The sequence below is a fragment of the Xyrauchen texanus genome, chromosome 35, assembly GCF_025860055.1.
Source record: "Xyrauchen texanus isolate HMW12.3.18 chromosome 35, RBS_HiC_50CHRs, whole genome shotgun sequence".
NCBI lineage: Eukaryota > Metazoa > Chordata > Actinopteri > Cypriniformes > Catostomidae > Xyrauchen > Xyrauchen texanus.
In genome coordinates this window covers 25,155,638-25,177,030 of record NC_068310.1, presented here as the reverse complement: position 1 = coordinate 25,177,030, position 21,393 = coordinate 25,155,638, and the positions used below count along the sequence as shown (strand labels likewise).

Here is a 21,393-nt window from a genome sequence, read left to right as displayed (position 1 = left end):
GGATTTTTAGATATTTTTTACAGGAAAACAAATACAAAAATGATCAATAATACGATTTTTGCCCTAATATCAAAGGTCTTACTAGAAAAAAAAAATGATGATCCAATCTGAATTGTCTTGATAAAAAAATATGATCGTGCCTGGTAATAGCATTTTAGCCAAGCATAAAGCAGACAATTTTCACAAATTAAACAAAGGTTTATTTCAATTTCTTCTGCTCCAAACATACTTCAAACGTACTTCGCTGTCTGCTCGTATGTGTGTAACACATAATAAGAAAGTGTTTCACCGCTGTTCAAATGCACTTTGGATCACATTATTTATAAACTCAGCAAAAAAAAAAGAAATGTCCTCTCACTTTCAACAGCTTTTATTTTCTGCAAACTTAACGTGTGTAAATATTTGTATGAACATAAAAAGATTCAACAACGAAGTTTCACAGACGAGACTAACGGAAATGGAATGTGTCTCTGAACAAAGGTAACAATCATACAAGAAGAAAACAAGAAAACTCTGGTAAGTGTCCGTTTCAGTGTGTCGTGAAATTAAACTTTTATTTAGTGAAAAGGCTTGTATTTTGGCAGGAAACCTCCTGTCTGCCGTTGCACTAACAGGAAGTTGAGCAGATCAACTTCAGAGGGTATCAAGAGGTCGCCGAGGAGTGTGGGACTGTGGCGGACTATTTTAATGTCTGCCTACTCATCGGTAAGGTGCGTGTCCCCTGTGTCCGCTTCAGCCGCCCGTTTAAAAATGCGCCCCATGGCATTGTCGCATGTGTAACTCGCGAGAAAGGCACGTTAGCAACGAAAACGCTATTTTCCGAGCTCGCGCTGTCATTTAAGTCCGTCGGTTCACCAACGTCGGAGCTTGCGCCGTAATAGTCGATGCACACAGATAGTCAGCTAGAGAAATAGCCCATTCGGTGGCTCAAACACTGAGCTATCATTACAGGACATTCAATAAGTTCAGGTTCTCCAACCGGACCCTTTGGACACTTAAGGCTACCGTGCATATTCTGGTGTATTAGCGAACTACTCGATCAGCAAAAAGGGTGACTCGTGGGGGGCAGGGAGAGAACGACGGAGGCGCAGCGAGCCAGGAGTGGCCGATGAGTTCAGACCAGGGCGGAGAGCCGCAGCTGCAGGAGGAGGCTGAACCGGGACCCAAAACCCGTGGGGCAGACTTGATCACACCCGGGACCGGGGGAGACTCAGGCGTCATGGTAAGTCGGGGCCTCTCGGTTTGCTCATGTTAACCCCCTAATGTACCCCTCCCAACAGGACGATCGGTCTCTGGACGTTGCCCTTCTTAAAAATAGGGTCATAGGAAGTGATCGCTCGCTATATAAGGCCATCGGTCGGTTCACACAGCGGAGCTGCAAGCTGGCAAGCGTTGACATCACCTGAATTACATGTTGGCCATGTCGTTGAAGACCCTTCTTGTTAGCAACTGACATTATGATTCATTAATCTTTAAGTTGGCTCGCTTGCAAAAGCAATCTCTCATCTGCAACTGAACTTTGTAAATGCATCATGTTTGTGGTTTTAATATTACTGCTTTCTTCCCTATTCTCTCTCTCTCTGTGTCATGCAAACACACCGTTTGTTGATTAAAGGCTGTCGGGGATGACAGGAGTTTAGCCGGCTAAGCCGTTAGCCAATATGCTATCAAACGAGACTGATGCGGCAGTTTGTTTGTTCGTTTTAGATTAGATTTTGGATTTAAGGTTACTCCACTCATTTGCAAACACCGCTATAATTCACCGGTATTTCACACAGATCCATTCAGCGGCCTCCTTTCCTAAGTTTATTCACGTAGTCATATGACGCATATGTGCTCTCCTATCGCCGAGTTCAAAGCAGCCAGAGCCGACGAACTCTCCAAACATTAGTCGTTTAACATTGCATTTGAAAGTCTGATCTTGATTGCTGAGTAATAATAAGAGCAAACATTTGTTCGAAATGACAAATGAAAGTCGACGTATGAAACATTTGCTGCATTGCTGCTTGGGAGGACCCGTAGCAAGAATAACAATATGTCGGCATAAATTATCTCCCTGTCTCTCCAGAAATAGCTGATACTTGTGCGAGTAACGTAAATGGGCTTTTTGTATCGATTGTGTTTTAGGCACACAAAGCTTAACAGTTGTTTTTGAACAAGTTTATTGGTATGAGGATTTTGTAGCAGGTGGTTGTTCCCAATGGCGTCCCCGTGGGCATGTGAAATGACCTGCTATTATTTGGTGTAGCTGCACAATTTGTAGCCACATTTTTAAACGTATCGTGTTTAAAAACACTACAACGAGCTGAAACCGCTATTCATGCTATTGTGTTAAAGGCACTTTCCGGGTTCAATACAAGTTAAGCTCAATCGACAGCATTTGTGGCATGATATTGATTACCACAATAAACGATTTTGACTCGTCCCTCCTTTTCTTTAAAAAAAGCAAACATCGAGGTTACAGTGAGGCACTTCCAATGGAAGTGAATGGGGCCTAGTTTTGAAGGGTTTCGAGGCAGAAATTTGAAGCTTGTTATATTAAAGCACTTTTATTAAAGAAATAGTTAACAAAAATGAAAACACTAATTTACTCGCCCTCATGCCATCCCAGATGTGTAAGATTTAACTCCATCTGCACACAGATTAAAAAAATTTAAAAAATCAATCAGTGAATGGTGACCAATTAATTTGAAGCTCCAAAAAGCACCTAAAGGTAGCATAAATGTAATCCATAAGTCTCCAGTGGTTAAATTCATATCTTCTAAAGTGATATAAGTGTGCTTGAAAAATAGATCAATGTTTGTCTTTTTTTTTACTATAAATTCTCCTCCCTGCCCAGTAGGTGGCAATATGCACAAAGAATACAAATTGCCAAAAACAAAAGAAAAATAAAGTGAATGTGTACATTTTAAAGTAAAAGAGGACTTAAATATTGATCTGTTTCTCACCCACTTCTATCAAATAGCTTCTGAAGAAATGGATTGATTACTTTTTTTGCTGCCTTTTATTTGCTTTTTTTGAGCTCCAAAGTTCTGGCCCTCATTCGCTTGCGTTGTATGGACCTACAGAGCTGAGGTATACCTAATACAAATCTTTTGTGTTCTGGTGAAGAAAAAGTCATAAACATCTGGGATGGCATGAGGGTGAATAAGTGATGATTTTTAATTAAACTATCCCTATATTACTATTATTCTGTTAATTGTTGGTAATTAAGTTATACAATTTGAAATAATTTTACACAGAAACTGTATTTTTTTGGATTGACCCCATTCACATTAAGTGTCTATTTTTAAAAGAAAAGGAGGAACAAATCAACATTAATTTTTGTATTAGTCAACATTATGCCAAAAATGAGTTTAGTTAGTGACTATTGTAAAAGCACAATTTTATAAGAGTATCTATTTACGCCCAAGTAGAAATATATATTAATGCCTTTAGGGTGTTTTCTTTTGTAACATTTTTAAAGTAAAGGCTTTTTAAAATGTTATCATCAGCCTAGAATTTTTTTTTATTTTTTTTTAAATCTCGTATAAGAAAATACACTATTTACAGCAACGGTGTTCGTTCGCACCTAAATGGTGTGTGGAAAACAGAGGATTAAAAGCTGTCTGTTATTACGAGGAACTGTTGTTTTGTGCCAGCTTTTAACCGAAATTGTGTAAGTCTTTGCTAATGATGCCTGCTGCCAGCCAGGGAAAGGTTGAACCTCTACCGCAGAAGCGATGAGAACTTGACTGACAGTCCTCGCGACCAACTGTGATGTAAAACGTTGCTTTGGCGGTTCATTTGCGGAAGACGCACAAATGTGCTTCTTGGTCGCCTCGGTGTGTGTGTGTGTGTGTGTGTGTGTGTGTGTGTGTGTGTGTGTGTGTGTGTGTGTGTGTGTGTGTGTGTGTGTGTGTGTGTGTGTGTGTGTGAATATTGACTGAAGGAGCTAGAGCACTGACTATAGATCAGTGGGCTAGAGTGGTCAAGAGAGTGGTCAGTGGATGCCGGTTGCCACACGCGGGAGTGTTACAAATCTGATTCGGTCCATTCGAGTTTGGAGCAGTGTTAAAGAGACACACAGACCACTTAAACGACTTTGCCTTTATTTTACATCAACGTTTAAATAGACAGATAGGGAAATGCTTTTATTTCTCGAGGTGAGTTTTTGGGTGACTAGCTTCCCGTGCTTGTTTTTGGAGGCAGATCAGACAAAAGTGTTATGACCTAATTAAACGCGTTGTACTCTTAATGTATTGTAAAGCAAAATATTCAAACCGAGTGGATTTGTTAGAATTGTTGTATCAGCTGTGTTATGGTGTGTTAACGTATTCAAAATATTATCATTAACTGAAGTACCATCTTTTATGTCTGGTGAAACACTTGGCCTACTCACTGAGTAATAACTGATATTGTATGTTACTTTTTGAGGGGAAGTGGTGTCAATGAAACGCAGGTTAAGTGGTCTAGTCTTGCCTCAGTGTCACTCAGTGTCTATAGAGAGGAACTGATCAGTTTTTCCTCCTCATACCTAAGATGCTAATTCATTGGGGTAAAAATGTTGTCCTTGAATAAGGAATTTCTAGAGCTCTGTAGTGTGCTTTAAATATTTAAACAGACAGGGTCAGAAATTAAAAAAGACTGTGGCAAAAATGCCACTGAATTACCCACATATTTAAAATGCAGGCAAAAATGCCCTGCGGTGAATTCCTCTATATTTTATGTATCATTTGACAAATTTCTTAATATTCTTTTCCAGGCATCTCTTGTTATGGGTTTGTGATGCTTAAGACACTTTAGTGACCTGTAGCTGTCAGATGTCTGCATTCGCTGACTCTTCAGGAGTGTTGTTTAATCTGAAGCTACTGTGATGTGGTTTTTGATGAAAAATAAAAAACTGAAATTAGGTCTAAAATCACTGGTTGTAAAGAAAGTACTCCCTACAACTCCAGATCCAAAACTGTGATTACATCTGTGGAAATCTGTGATGTAGACTGTACAAAGCTGGATAATCATAAAGGGACCCTTTTCACAGCTGTGATGGCACATTTCCCTGTTATTTAGCAGCATAAATCTAGCAAACGTTTTATTTTTGCCATTTTTTTAAAATTATTTATTGTTTTAATTATTTAGTGTTTGATAACCCTGGAATTGGTTTAAAAAAAAATGAGTTGCCACAGCTGCAATGAGGTTTCTAATACAGCTGCTGAGAAAGTGACAGTAAATTTGCCATCTTATCTGTTCTGACTGTCCTAATCCTTCACTCTCTATTTTGTTCTTCTTTTGGAAAGTTAGAAACATAAGTGGTGTTTCAAATGGTTAAGCAAAAATTATATTTGGCGTGGTCTCCAATTCACTCCCATCCACTACTATCGAAGTTTACCCCGCAATCGTTTACTTGCACATTCCGAAAGCGTGAAAAGGGTCCGTTGTTTAAAATGTTATTATAGCAGTGTTTGTTATTATACTGTGTGCATTATTTACAGCTGCTTTTGTTTTTGATGTTTATTATAATTAAGAAGCATAATTGCTCAAATAAATATAATATGTACATCATGGTTTATATGGTTAAAAATGCATTTTAAAAGGTTTTCTTTATATTTTGAAGCAAACGCATATTGAATCGAATGTATTGCGCTATAAATTAACTTTTTTTCAGGTCACTGCTAAAGGAGCTGGTCTGAACCCAAATGCCAAGGTGTGGCAGGAGATTCCTGTGACACAAAATGAGGCTCCTGTGGATGGCACTGAGGCCTCCCCCTGGTCCCAGAACAATATGGCTGAAGGTAGGGGAAATTTCCATACATTTTCAGTGAGCAGTATGACATGGAGGACCAATTTTCATTATTTATTAATGCCTCTTTCATTGTTTCTATAATTAATTAGATGCATCTTTTGGTAAACAATACGGACCAGGCTTCCCCACTCTCAAAGACAACAGCACCTCTTCTGCTGTAGAGGGTTTAGTGAACGGGATGGATTCCCCTGACGAAAGCCTGCCTGTTTGCGAGAATGCTACTGCAAGTAATGGTATAATAGAAATATTTGATGCATCCTTTATTTAAGAAATATACTACAGTTCACATACTACATATAAATAACCTAAATGTGCCATGCATGTGTTATGCACTTATCCGGTCATGTTTATGGACATTATTTGCACACAGTGGAGTCCAAGCTCCCGGAGGAACAGCCCATTTCTGAAGAGATTTTGCGTGAGTCCCTTAAAAAAGAATTGGAGTTCTGTTTCTCCAGGTAAGTGCAGTCCTGAAATGCGATGTATTTCAGCTTTCAATTTAATGCAACCAAGTAAACAGCACTTTACAGCCACTCTCCTCCCTTAAACTGCATTTACTGATGCTTTTCTTGCATCCCACAGGGAGAACTTATCTAAGGATCTTTACCTAATATCTCAAATGGACAGTGACCAGTTTGTCCCCATTTGGACTATTGCCAGCATGGAAGGCATCAAGGTCCTTACAACTGACATGGACCTCATCCTGGATGTACTGAAATGTAAGTGTCTGATTTACCTTATTTTAAATCTATGCATATAATTTATTTGATTTAATAAAAATATATAATATAATCAGAAAATGGTTTGAGTTCCAGGGCTGTGAAAAATGTTTTAAGTAACATTGCTAACACTGTTTTACATTACAGAGAAATACTAAACCGTAATAATGAGCCTTTAAAAATATAAATTTTACAAGTGCACGCACAAAGTGAAAGCGGTAATTATTCTGAATGTGTCAGAAAAACAGCAAGGAGTCTGTCTGAACATTTTGTTAATTTATGAGAGAAAAGTACATTGGGGTTGTGCCGACAGACGATGATCTCTGGGATCGACGATGGTCAGAGTGATCGCCAATAGCTGATGCCTTTGACAATGTCAAGATGATATTTGGCTCGTTTTCTCTTTAATGTATTTATTATTATTAGGCTATTCTTATTAATATTATAAATTATTTGCCCGTAGACACAGACACGCTTGAAGAAACACTTTTTATATTATTAAGAAAAGCGTCTATGTGCATGTATGACACGCTGTTTGTGATATATATATATATATCACAAACAGCTATCATATATACATATAGATATATATTTTTTTATTTTTTTTTTTTTTTTTTTTTTTTTTACATAAAATATTTATATTTACCAAACTGACTGAACATGGCAGAGAAAATACCTCTATAGGTCAGTTAGAACTGGAGATGACAAAAGTTACAGGTGTGAAAGTGTTTCTCTTCTCCCTGCATTAGGTTCTCTTAACCCATAATAGTTGTGGTAGTACTTTACACAAAGCATTTTTGCTTATTCTGCCTTTCTTGTCTAAGGTGCTGTAATATGAGGGACCAATATGAAAATGCAGCGATATGAAAGGCGGAAACTCTAGATCGCTCTGTTGCATGATTATGTTAACAGCTTTGATTTGTTGATAATAAACAGGAGCGATCATTGCATTGCTTGCATATCGAGACGCAGTGCAATGTCATTGTCATGTCGAATTGTAAGTTCAATAAATATGCGACAAACTTGCTTGTAACTTAATCTCTGCATGCGCTTACACTAAACTCAAGCATTCAATGATCTGCACAAGAGAGGGATGTGGAAGAGCTGATTTACTCGTGCAGATTCGGTAATAAGTTTGATACAAAGACAAGACTATTGATTTAATTTGTTCATCTGTATGGATTGGTTTACAGATTCTCAACGAAAAGTTAAGTGAATGAAATTGTCCCCCACATTATGAACGTGGAACATGCAGGGATTATTAAATTAATATAAAAGCTTTTTTTTTGGACTGTTAAACAGTGATGTATTTGTGTGTGTATGTGGTAGTAGGTAGGCATGTGATGGTATCAAATTTTAACATCACGATAAATGCTGAAGCTTTATATCGTTATTGATTTACATTACAAAAATGGGTTAAAGGGTTGGCTGCATTCCACCTTCAGCCATGCTTTTAGACCACACTGGTTTGTATACATTAGAGAGTGCATGTGTCATTTGTGCAGAATAATAGCAGTGTTGGAAATCTTAATTCGTTGATGGGACAAAAACTACTGCCATCAGAAAAACAAATGACTAAATGGTTATCTAGAATTATTTACTGTATTTTGAAGTGCCCACGATAAAAATATTGTGCATATTAATTACTGTGATATACCATTTAACTGAATACTGTCACATGCGTATTAGTAGGTTCTCTTTTCTTTCATTTCAGCAAAAGGGTACACAGCTGTTTCTGTATATTTTTTTATATTATTTACTCACCTCTGGATAAGCAGTTTGCTACATGCCCCAGTTTAATAATTAAACCCCACACATGCGCACTCTGATTTAAATAAACCAGCGTGGTCTAGAAGCATGGCTGAAGGAGGAACGCATATAGACTATTTATGTATTTTAATGAAATCATAGCTTTTTGGAGTTTAATTATTACATTGGGGCATGAAGCAAACTGCTTATACGGAGGTGAGAAACTAATGCCAAAACACACAGAAACAGCTAAATAAAAGCTTGATTTAAGTGGATGCGTTAAGTAGTGACTTGCCCAGATTGAGGCAAGTCACTACGCCACCACGAGGACTTGGAGCGCATTGGGAATTGGGCATACCAAATTAGGGAGAATTTTTTTTATTTTTTAGACACCATTTTGATTATTACAGTTAATTAAACTGTCAAATATGAGATTTTGAAAAAATAAAAACCTCCCAATAACTATTTTATTTGACCTCTCATGTGTTTTGCTTAAATATTACAACCGGGTGGCACATAAAATGTCCTGGAAAATTGTGCATTGATAAGAGTGGGAACCCTGATACTGTTTTGATGCCTTAAATGTCTTTTCCCTCCTTAAATGTCTTTTCCCTCAGCCTCTCCCATGGTTCAAGTTGACGAGAAAGGGGAAAAAGTACGGCCAAATCACAAGCGTTGCATCATCATTTTGCGAGAAGTCCCAGAAACGACACCTGTTGAGGTAAAATGTTTTATCAGGATGTAGAATCTTAAAGGAATAGTTCACCCAAAAATTGTCTCATCATTTACTCACCCTCATGCCATCCCAGATGTGCATGTCTTTCGAAGAATATCTTAGCTCTGTAGGTCCATACAACGCAAATAAAAATGGTAACAAAAATGTTAAGCTCCAAATGCACAGAGACAGCAAAAAAGTAATCCATACGACTTTAGTGGTTTAATCCATGTCTTCAGAAGTGATGTGATGGGTCTAGGTGAGAAACAGATCAGTATTTAAGTCATTTTGTTGATGTAAATCTCAACTTTTACTTTCGTGTTCTTGTGTTTTTGGCGATTCTCATTCTTTTGGCATATTGCCACCCACTGCGCAGGGAGGAAAATTTATGGTAAAAAGGACTGAAATATTGATCAATTTCTCATCCACACTTATTTTGTTGCTTCTGAAGATATAGATTTTACCACTGGAGACTTATGGATTACTGTTATGCCTGTTATGTTCTGCCTTTATGTGATCTAAAAGCTTCAAAATGTTGGTCACCTTTCACTTGCATTGTATGGACCTACAGAGCTGAGATATTCTTCTAAAAATCTTTGTTTGTGTTCTGAAGAATGTCATACACATCTGGGATGGCATGAGGGTGAGTGAATGATGAGAGAATTTTAATTTTTGGGTGAAATTTCCTGTAATATAGTGTATATTAGATTTTGTTGGACACTCTTATTTGTTGTTTTTTTCTCACCAGGAAGTGGAAGCCTTGTTCAAGAATGACAACTGTCCCAAGGTTATAAGCGTGGAGTTTGCGCACAACAACAACTGGTACATAACATTCCAATCGGATACAGATGCTCAACAGGTAGGAATTTCTGTTTTTAAATTAGTTTCTTTTCATACAGAACAAAATGCTTTTCTGGCTAAATGAAACTAATGAGTTGGGTTTTTGTCACCTCCATCCATGCAGGCGTACAAATATTTAAGGGAAGAAGTTAAGACATTTCAGGAAAAACCAATCATGGTATGTTCATTTGAGTTTATCTATAAAAGTGTTATATTTTTTGTTCTACATTAATATTTCTGTTTACACATCAGATACGTTTTCTTATCCTTTCTTATCCTTAACCATGTCCTTTTCCTTTTTTTAGGCCAGAATAAAAGCCATCAACACATTCTTTGCTAAGAATGGTTACCGCAGCCTGGACTGCAGCTTGTACACTCAGCAATCTCACACGCAGACTCAGTACAACTCCCCTCTCTTCATGCATCCTGTTTACAGCCCCCAGCAGCAGTACCCACTTTATGGCATTGTCCCTCCTACCTGGACTCCATCTCCTACTCCTTACTTTGAGACTCCTCTGGTTAGGCCTTAACAAATCTGATCATTTCAAAAATTTGATAGAGAGTGAATGGGCAATAATACTTATATTTTTTATTAGAGGGTCTTGCAATTTAGGCAAATAGAATTTCAGAGTGGCTTTGGCATGAACCTTGGGGTCCTTATTGTTAAACTGAAAAGACATTGTGTTTGTTTACAGGCACCTTTTCCAAACAGTGGTTTCATCAATGGGTTTAGCTCACCTGGACACTACAAAACTGGCTCAAATTCTCTCAACCTTAACCGTCCTTTCAGCAGGAACCGGTAGGTTGAGTTGGGGTCTTTTATTGGTATGCCATTTCACATTATATGCCTTAGTCATTCATAAATAAATTAGATAGCTCTAACCTTACTATTGTAAAGAATTTCTGATACCTGCATATCCATTTTTATATTTGTTTTGCTGAAAGTTCTTTTCTGAACTGTAAGGGGCCGTTCAGACTAAATGTTTTTTGCGCTAAAAATAGCTAGATGCAGCACAAACAGAATGCAGGTGTCTCGGGACATTATATCTTGAGACATGTTGTTTTAGAAGTTATTTTTAACTAGACGCAGCATCTAAAAAATGTTGCGCTCCTGCGTGACAGTGACTGTTGCACTTTTTCTTGCTGTTTATTCAAAGATGTCTAGTTAGTGGATGTTTACATATTATTATTTTTTTAAAACAGCATAGACAGATGCAAATACATGCTTTGTGTGAACAACCCATTAGAATATAGGTAGTCACGTGGAAAATTACTTGGCTGTGTTTTTTTTTTTTTTTTTTTTTAACTCTTCCCACAGTGTTCCCCTCTATTCAAGAAAGAATGTAATAAATGCCTTCAGGTACAACTTTAAAAACTTCAAATGTCATGTTAATTTTATCATCAATCCATTCTTACTGTTTTTCCCAGACAGCTTAAATATCAACTTTTGACATTCAGCTACCCAACATTGAAAATTCAGGTTTCCCTTTTCCTTCATCAGTATTATTAGATGATCTGATGGTGTTATGGAAGATTTAGTGCTTCACTTATATCCACTTGATTAAGTTTCATCATAACTAACATTATTGTGTTCGAGCAACATCCTTGATATTCTTTGGGATAAATGTGGCACTCAAATCATTAGAATAACAGCTTTTATGTTGAATGATCTCCTTGAGCAGTGTTCTCAAACATTCCAGACCATGTTTTATTTAATTCGAAGATGATGTGTGAATTTTTTTTTCTGATTTTAAAATATCTTCTCATATCCCACCTTAAAATGCAGAGGCAACTATAGGTAATTTGTAAGTTGATTTACTAAAAGTCTAGCACTGTGGCTCTGTGGGACTATCAAAGTTTTGTTTGTTTGTTTTGAGCATCCTGACAAAGCAACTGAATGGTGTATTGCATATGGAGGGAGTGTTAGGGGAAACCGTTTGAAAACAGTTATTGTTTTTGTAATTCCGCTAGTGGTGCAAAATTACGCACTTTACCTTTTAAATTTAAGTCTGTCTGTGAAGTAAAAAAAGAATGTTTGATGTTCACTCACTGCCAGGAGAAGGTACTGATGTGAAAGACAGAAATTGCCTGTTTGTCCGTTCATTTATGTTGTTAAACCATTGCATGCTTCCCATTAATTGAAAGATCATCATTTACGTTGTCTGCAAAAAAAATTATAAAAAACTTCAAATGGATACAGTACACTGTTACAAATGGTTAATGCAGTAAAGCAAATCTCATCCAGATTTGTTTTTCTACTTTTCGAGTAGGAACCATGCGAAGCCTCAGACAAGGTCTAATGATGGGCTGTCTTCCACTGTGTCCCTGGTGACTGTTGTGGATGGGCTGTCTGGCCTGCATAGTCCCCAGCCTCCCACAAGCAGCGGCTCGCTGCTGTCATCCACCGAGCTCAATTCATCTTTTCCACACCTGGCTTGCAATGAGCCAACAGATGATAGTAACATGGTGGGGTGTGGAAGGTTTGTCAGGCTATTATTTAATATTCAATGCTACATTTTGTCATGAGTGAAGTCATGTTGGAGTCTGTGCTCTTTAAAGAACCAGTCTATTGTTGGTTTTCTTAACTTGCAAGTTTTGAACTTGCAAAGTAAAACTCTTTTGTGGAACCCATAAATGAAAATTCTCATAATTTACTCACTCTTATGCCATCCCAGATGTGTATGACTTTGTTCTGCAGTACAAAAATTAAGATTTTTAGAAGAATATTTCAGCTCTTTTTGTCCATACGGTGCAAGTGAATGGGTGGCAAAAATGTTAAGCTCCATAAATCATAAAATGAATCTTTAAAACATTCAATGGAAAGGAGGTGGCGAGAACCGTCTTTACAATATAAATAATAGTTTAATGAACACACAAACATAACATAAACGCACAGAGCAGCTGCCTGTAATTCTCTCTCTCAAAGCATCGTCACCGGCTGCCTTTACCCCTCGCGCGCCCCATCAGGCTGATTGGGGACCGGGTGTGTGTTGTTCCAGCCCTGCCCTCCTCCGCTCTACACGGGAGCCCCCGGCATGACATACACTTTGCTGCCCCATCTGCCGACAGGACATCCCTGCCTTGCTCGACCTGGGAGGAGGCTGGAGGGTAAAAACAACAATAAAACACAAAAGACGAGGGATAAAGGCAAACGACTTCGAGTCGGGCACCCATTCACTTGCATTGTATGTACCTACAGAACTGAAATATTCTTTTAAAAATCTTAATTTGTGTTCTGCAGAAGAAAGTTGTACACATCTGGGATGGCATGAGGGTGAGTAAATAATGAGAGAATTTTCATTTTTGGTTGAACTCACCCTTGGCATCAACCTGTAAACGTGTTTTCTATTTGGAACTGTTAAAATATAACAATATTACTTGTGGATGAGTAATCACAGAATTTTGTTTTTCAGGAGTCATGCTTAGTCTCTCTTTTCAACTTTCCTTTCCTGATCCCACATGACCTACAAATGCAAAATCCTTTAGTTCATCCTCATAACGTGGTGCGATTATGAAAAAGATAGCTCTGAAAGATTTAGGAGTGTTTCATGATGTTAACTTAAAATCATTCAGATGGCACATTTTTTTAAATTATTCTCTTAATAATCTTTTTTTTGTTTCAGGAGAACAACATACAGAGGCACTCGAAGGCGAAGAGAGGATGATCGCACAACAGTAATACATTTATATATTTTGTATTACTGTTTACAGTTAAAGGCATTTTCTGTTTATGCCTTAATTTTTTTTTTTTTTTTTTCCTCAGAGACCAGTTCCTCTGTCTCAAGTGAAGGTACCTCCCCCCAAGTTTGACCTGGCTGCCTCCAACTTCCCCCCGCTGCCTGGCTGCTCTGTCAGTCCGCAAGGGGAGCCTGTGTTAGAGAATCGCCTCTCTGATGTCGTACGGGGCCTGAATAAGGACAGGGTTAGTTTGGGGTTTGACAGCTTTTTTTCACACCACACAGCCACTGTTTACACCTGGTATTAAGCTCCATCTCAGGTGACCTGATCACAAGAGGCAATCACATTGTTTATACCTGGTGGAATCGTGGTCATTTGTCTCTGATGTGTCTCTTGTGACCACTTGTGTTTGTATTTAGTAGTGGGGTCTCTTAGCATGTAACTGCATGCTTATAAATTGTAAAAAAAAAGTTAAGAAAATTAAACAAATAATAATATTTGAGCAGAATTTCTCAGTTCTTTTAGTGGATTACCTGCCACAGTGGCCACATTGTTTGGTTTGGTTTGTTCATAGCTGCTGCCTTCATTTTCCTTTAGCAGCAGGATTCAAACAAAGAGTCCACCTTGAGTGCTGCAGAACCAGTCTCTGAGGAGACTATATCCAGGCCCAGCCAGACTGCAGTCAAGGGGACTGCACACATCCCTGATCCTGTCAACTCCAGGTAAGCTTTTATTGCAAGATGCATGTAGAACATCTTTGGTCCTCTTCTGTATGTCCAGATTCCCAGTCATGGAAAATATTATACTACTTGTAAATTCATGAAATCTTTATTGTTATAGAAATACCTATAGGGATTATAATTTTAGGATAATTTTTTTTTTTTTTTAGTAAACGTTTTCAAACAGCTGTCCGTATACATCCTCTATTGGTTGATCAAAAAGATAAAGTCACACCTCGAACTCAGACCATTGGTTGAGTCAATGTTGCTGCGTCGGCTGAACAGGCAGCTCAGACAAACAGTGTGACAGCGTTTACAGTTCAAGGAAATCAACCTACGAATGGCTTACTGAAAGTTGTCTTTGCATATTAAGTTGGGATGGGAGAGCGGGTTTTAACACTGAAAAATGTTTCCGCTTCACCTTTTAGCTTGACTCTAAAATATTTAATCAGCTGGATATTGCTCTTGTGTACAATAAAACTCATCCTGACAAGCCAGTGTGTTTTTGAGATTGAGTAAATTGACCAATTCAATGAAAAACTGACACACAAAAAAAAGGTTTTCAATGTGGTCTGAATGCTTCATTAGCAAATTTGTCTGAATCAAAATGATTTAAAAATCCTTATTCAGTAAGTCAAGTCAACCTTTATTTATAGAGCACATTTAAAAACAACAGAATTTGACCCAAAGTGCTTTACAGATCAAACAAACAAAATGACAGTGATATTCAATGATCTATTCAAAAGCTCCAGAATGAAAATGTTTTTAGAGACGATTTAAACATGGCTAATGATGAAGCTGAACCCACATGGAAAGGGAGTAGTCACAAATGACTAGAAAGGAAATTAATTGGTCAAAATGTGAAAAAACCCTTGTATGTTCAAAAGCCACAGGCATGCTGTGAGTGGAATTTGCAGCTTGCTTCTATCAGTGCCTGTGTTTTGATAGTATTCTGGTGATTATTTTTTTTTTTTTTTTCTTTTTTTTTTTTCTTTCATGTTTTGCAGCTCAAACCACCTGGAGAAAAAAATGGAGAAGGTGGAGACTCCGGTTTATAAAGAGACGTCTGTGACCGCTGCGCCTGTTGCAGCCGTGCCACCCACCCCCTCCACAACAACACCTGGCCCCAAGCTTCAACCCAGCTCAGCCACTCCTGCAGCCCCCCAGTGTAATTCTGCCTCCTCCAGCACCCTGGCACTGGTGAGTTATAGAGTCACACACACTGACAATTATATTTAGACTGGCTAAGATGTCAGCGGTAAGTCTTTGGTCTTCCTTATTAACTCTAGACCAGTGGTTCCCAGACTTTTTAAAACTGCGGCACCCCTTTTTTTTTTTTTCACGGCACCCCAACTGCTGAAATAAATAAATATGCAATTGAAAATGCTCCTTTTATTTAAAATGTTTAATATTGATTTAAATATTAACAAATTAATGTAGCCATCAAGTGTTTGTCCTAAACATTGCTTCAAGTTTTTAAAGTAATTCTTCAAGAGCTAGTAATAAAATAGAGAACAGTCGACAGTAGGAACAGCAGCCAATATCAATAAAAACATTGTGATATAAAAACATAAAAAAAAAAAAAGAAGTAATTCAATGAAAAATAGAACAGCTTAAATTTACTGTGTGGTTATTAGATATACATTAATAAAGATTCAATACTGTCAGAGTTTGACTGAAAAGATGAACTGTTACTGAAGTTTATTGCGGTTAAAGCTTCTGAAGTTGTCCAGTCAAGGACTGTAAGAGCTTTTCTCTTTTTTTTCTTGTCAACATTGTTGTTTGATTAATATTAACAATAGATAGGCTTATAACAGCTGCAGCACATCTATTAGGCTGCATTTACACATTGCACAGATCGGATATTTTAATTATAAGTTTTTTGTCCTGTCTACATCACGTAATAAATTAATGGCTTACGTTAATATCGCTATAAATATGACACAGATTTTTGTCCCATCTGTTAACACTCCCTTAATACATTAACTTCATTGTTTACATTCATATTGCATCAAGAAGCACGTTTAAATGTTCACACGTGCAGCTGCATTCACCACAAGAAACAAGCGCACGAGAGCGCATGGGCACATACGCATGTGACGTCGGCTGCAGACAAACAGCGAGTGGGTACGGAATTGTGTCAGTATTCGGAACTGCTGGCACTTTTAACTGGTGGCTATTAAAATATTAAACGGAGCAGAAATTTCGCAGCACCCTTAGCCAGTCCTGGCGGCACCCAGTTAGGGAACCACTGCACTATACTTAATCAGAGCTGTGGCAGTGTTGTTCCAGCTCTTTTGATTTTCTTTCTTTCTTCTGTGGAACACACAAGGAGATGTTGGGCAGAATGTTAGCCTCAGTCAACAAACTTTCATTGTATAAAAAAAAAATGCAATGAAAGTGACATCTTACCATCCCTTAGATTCAGTGTAACATCTTTTTTTGTTTCCATGGAAGAAAGTCATACAAATTTGGAACTGGTCATATGACATGAGGGTGTGTAAATGATGACATTGTTCACCCCAAATTGAAACTTATCCTTTCAAATGGCCCTAGTCCTAATTGATATCTTGTCAATTTTCCCACCGTCTTCATCTTGACTTGTTTTTCTTTTTTAATTTTTTGTCTCCATATTAGGAACCTCGCAAGCTTAGTTATGCTGAAGTATGTCAGCGACCACCCAAGGATCCTCCCCCTCAGCCAGTAGCCTGTTCCAGCCCCAACAATGCAACTGCACAGCCTCTGAGAGAGCTGCGTGTAAACAAGGTAGAGGAGCAGCCCTCCAGCCCCGCAAACAAACAGGAGCGGCCTCAGGAATCAGGGGGCAACTGCAAGGCCAAGGAGGGCCGGCCAGCTCGTGACTCCCATGGCTTTTCCCGCAGCAACGGACCCCCCAGAGCCAGTACGGGGGGGTTCAAGCTTCGAGAGCAGCAGAGACGCCCTCCTTTTGGCCATCGTAGTTCCCCCCAGGGAGGTTCCAGACACACTGGAAAAGAGCAGAACATCCCCCCGATATCGCCAAAGGAAAGACTCTGAAAAGAAATCCTTAATGAATTAATATTTACACACACATAAGATATATATATATATATATTATATATTATATATTATATTATATTCTATATATGTATATATATTATATAATGTATATATATTTTATATATATATATATATATATATATATATATATATATATATATATATATATATATATATATATATATATATATATATATATATATATACATATGAAAATGATGAAATGGGATATAAAAATCTAAATTAACATGGTATTCACCTCTCCTGCCTGGAGCACTTCCAGAGGAAAATTCTCATGAAGTAACAATGCACAGATTGGGGTATCCAGGCAAATGGTCATCAATTGGAAGCAGTATGTGCTTGTTGAAGGACGCCATCAAATAGGAAAAAAAAAAACATTGTATGCTTCTAACTTGACAACGTCCCTTCAGAATGAAAATCCATGTGAGGTTTTTTTGCTCTTTTTCTTTCTTGAAAGAAGGGTGGTTTATATTAGCCCTGCTGGGAAGAGGTGAAAAAGAGGGCAGTCTGATGGCTCGGTTGATGATGAGATTGATTTGTGGTCTGCAAAGAGCATATGCACTAAGAAAAGGAACGTGCATAAAAGATATGTCATATACCTACAAAGATATCACTTTGACATGCAATTATTCATCTTTTTATTTTTTCAGTTGCTTCATTTGCAGGCAAAGGACACTGGGTGTATGACCAGGGGTGGTTTGTCAGTATAAATGAACCTTTGAGTGAAAGGATGTGGTTTGATGTAGATTTAAATAGTCTTGTTTTGGGAATTAGATCCCATTTAGAATGAAACGTGTTCTTGAGGGTGGATTGTTTTGCAGGTATCTTTAGGGGTGACAGTGAGGTTTGCGCTGGAGGTTTGTATAAGTTTGCGTTACAAATTGTAGCTCTTAGTAATTCTAGTATGCTCCCAGACTCTGAGTGCTCATTTCAAAATGCATTACGTGCAGTATAAAGATACATTGTGGAGCCTTGTTAATGATTCATAGATATAGCCCACTGTCGCTTCATAATGTCAAGTCTGCCAATTATGATGCTGTCATGTCACTGATTTGCTGATTGGTGAGTTTTTTTTGTTTTTTGTAGTTAGAGTAACCAGCAGCCTGTGAATGATAACTTTTAACAGTCAGGTACATAGACACTCAAGTACTTGGTGTCATCTCAGTCATTATTTGTTTTGTGCACTATCCTCCCTGAACGGCTAATGATCATGTTCAGATATCCTGATAATCAGTCAGGCTCTTTACTTTGTTTACAACATGGTGGTTCCAGCTAATGCAAGTTCGAGAAAAATCTGGATCATTAAGCGATTTGGTTCTCATTGGGCGAGGTTTCTTTTTGTCATAAGTACATTCAGGATTGTTGATGGATTTCATGGTCACAATGATGAAATAGCTCAAAGACTGAGGCTTAGTTTGTTTGCCAGTCTATCCATTATTGTTGAGCCTGAAACCTTTGGAAATACAAAATACGTCTATCATTATTATGTCAAGAATCAGGACAACTCTTCTTGTGTCTGTGGAATCAATGTTGGCATTTCACTTTTTGGTCATACAGAAGCCAAAATCAGCAGTACATGTCACTTTTGATATCATTTAAAATATATGATTTGTTTTGGTCATGTGCATATTTAATTCTCAGAGTGGGTTCTCTGGCTCAGGATGTCCAGTTTCATTTCCCAATTCTCATTCATGTCAGTTACAGCACCAGCTCTTGTCGTTATGTAAAATTCAAAATTTGGCAAATCTTTAATGTTTTCCAAACCAGCCAGTCATTTCATGCCACATTGAAATTTCAAAGAGATGAGGTTCACAGGAGAATTATGCTTGGTGTCCCTTGAATGTATCCTACATGAATTGTTAGACAAATTCCTTATTTTAACTATTACATTTCTTCCTTAAAAAGAGTGTTTGACTGTCTGCAATATATGGTGGGGGAAAATCCTCTTGATTGCTTTAAGGTATCGTATAGGTCTGTCATGGTACCGTCAGAGTGGCCAATGCCAGTGTGGCATTGTATGCCTTTTGATAGGGTGGGCATTTGCTTGGGTAATTAGGAATTTGTTTGTTGCTTTGGTAGATGGTACCCTGACAATGACTGAGTTAACTTAAAACCATTGTCTTTGGGGACTGTGAGAAGCAGCGACACTTTTTTGCTACAAAAAAGTGCAGTGGTGAACTGGTGCGGGTATTTGAACGTTTAATCAGTGGAGGATACAGTATTGCTGTTAAATTTGTTGTAAGAATTGCTTTTAAAACATTGATTTTAATTTATTTTAATTCTTCTGTCCATTCCCCACCAACCCCCTATCCTTGTAAGATATTATGATTCATGACTATGTACAAAAAGACATTGGTAGGGAATCACAGATTTAACAAATTTGTTTATTTTTGAGATCTCCGCAGAGAAAATACTTGATGCATTTACTAGAGGCTTAGTAATGCAGTAAATAAATCACTTTTTTTCCTTAATGAATATGAGCAGCTAGTGGTTTAGCATAATGAAATGCACTAACTTGTTAAAAAAAAAAATCTTATGTAATGTGAAATTATAATAGGAGCATAAGGAATTGATGTTGACTGGCTTGCAAAAATATACAGAAAATAACAAATTTCTTTAAATGTTTGGGTTATTGCTGTTAATTGATTTAAAGGCTGGTGTGGCAAAGGGAAGAATATATAACAATGGATTGAAGTGTATGAGACACTAAATTCTAGCAGTCTGCATAAAATGTCACAAAAAGAAAATAAATTATTTTGTTTTGGCCTTACAGTTTTGGTTTGTTCATTTGCTCTCTTTGCAAATGTGTTGTGTTGTCAGACTGCTCTGTGTTGCCTTTTATCTAAGAAGAGATGAAAGATTTAGGAACATTACCACAGTAACTACTGACCATGATTTGATTTTAACCTTAAGGAAGGGCTTTAATAAATACTCAGTTTGGACATTTTAGTCAAATTTGTGTAATTGCAAAGGTAGGAAAATAGAGTGTGCTTACATGTAACATTGCTTTCAAAATTCTAACATTTCCTAATATATATATTTATTTTAGAATTTGTATAACTGGTCCTCAGGAGGATGGAACTTCATGGGTGAATTTAACAAAACCCACCAAGAAATTAGATACAAGTATTTCACCCCACAACGAAGAGGAAGAACAATTAGAGTAGAATTAAGGCTGGGAAATTTTAGTTTTATGTGTTTTCAAAAGCCACTCAATTAATTCTGAAACTTCACAAATGTTTTCCCCACTTTCCGTGGCAAAAATTGGCATTAATAAATTTTCAGGAGGTACATGCTCTACTCGACTGCACAATGCAGAAGGGAAACCAATTGTGTTATTCATTACGCCAAGCCCTTAACCATGTCTTGAACATAGGTTCAAGACATGTTTACGAAACATCAAAAACATCATTATACAAATTGGGGATATACCGATCTGATACCTGGATTGGTATCAGCTCCGATACTGACGTTTTTAAATTGTGTATCGGTTCGACGATCCAAATCCGATTCTGTGTGTTAGTCATGTTCGTTACTGTCAAGCTCAAACAAAAGAACCATAATAACACCATTAAAGCAGTTCATATGACTCGTGCATTTTATTCAAAGCCACTTGAAGACGTGCAATAGCTCTGTGAATCACAAAAGGCTGCATTTAATAAGTAAATATATAAAATGCACGCGCAGCACCAGCGCGTCAGTGAATGGAGCTGCTCTGTTCACACACACTCTTGGCTATTTTTAGCCATCACGCAGTGCGCAATATTTGAGCGCTACCCACGAACAATATCTCAGATGTACTTTAGATGCTTAAAAGTTCAGTTCACTTTATAATATGCATTCAGAATCCCATTTTGTTTTTTTTTATAATTTTTTTTTTTACACCAGAATTTGAATAAGAAGCAAATTAAACTTCTGTGAACTTGCCTACAAACAGACACATACAGGACTTCCTGGAGAGTTCAGAATGTCAAGATAAAATCATGAGGGTTTAAAAGTTAAAGGTGCACGATTGAGATGTATTACTATTATAATATATTATTATTTGTTTACAAATTATAATAATATTTAAGTTGAATGGGTTCTAAAAAATAACTGAATGAAAAGTGAGCTGATATCTTACAACTAAAT

At 37.5% G+C, this 21,393-nt stretch overlaps 1 protein-coding gene across 4 annotated transcripts; it reads left to right on the top strand.

The window, feature by feature from the left end:
• The first annotated feature begins 637 nt into the window (after nucleotides 1–637).
• Nucleotides 638–17,390, top strand: LOC127628786 (la-related protein 4). Of its 4 annotated transcripts, none has more exons than XM_052105672.1 (17): nucleotides 638–1,222; nucleotides 5,645–5,771; nucleotides 5,872–6,009; nucleotides 6,153–6,240; nucleotides 6,365–6,501; nucleotides 8,868–8,971; nucleotides 9,714–9,824; nucleotides 9,930–9,983; nucleotides 10,111–10,323; nucleotides 10,501–10,604; nucleotides 11,124–11,165; nucleotides 12,076–12,285; nucleotides 13,429–13,480; nucleotides 13,569–13,727; nucleotides 14,081–14,205; nucleotides 15,210–15,402; nucleotides 16,840–17,390. In XM_052105672.1, exons 1-17 carry the CDS (start codon nucleotides 1,109–1,111, stop codon nucleotides 17,236–17,238), a joined length of 2,370 nt encoding a protein of 789 aa, XP_051961632.1. In that variant the 5' UTR covers nucleotides 638–1,108; the 3' UTR covers nucleotides 17,239–17,390. The 4 variants fall into 4 exon arrangements, with proteins under 4 accessions (XP_051961632.1, XP_051961630.1, XP_051961629.1 ...); XM_052105670.1 differs by having other exon boundaries at nucleotides 5,872–6,015; nucleotides 14,084–14,205; XM_052105669.1 differs by having other exon boundaries at nucleotides 5,872–6,015.
• The last annotated feature ends 4,003 nt before the right edge of the window (nucleotides 17,391–21,393 follow it).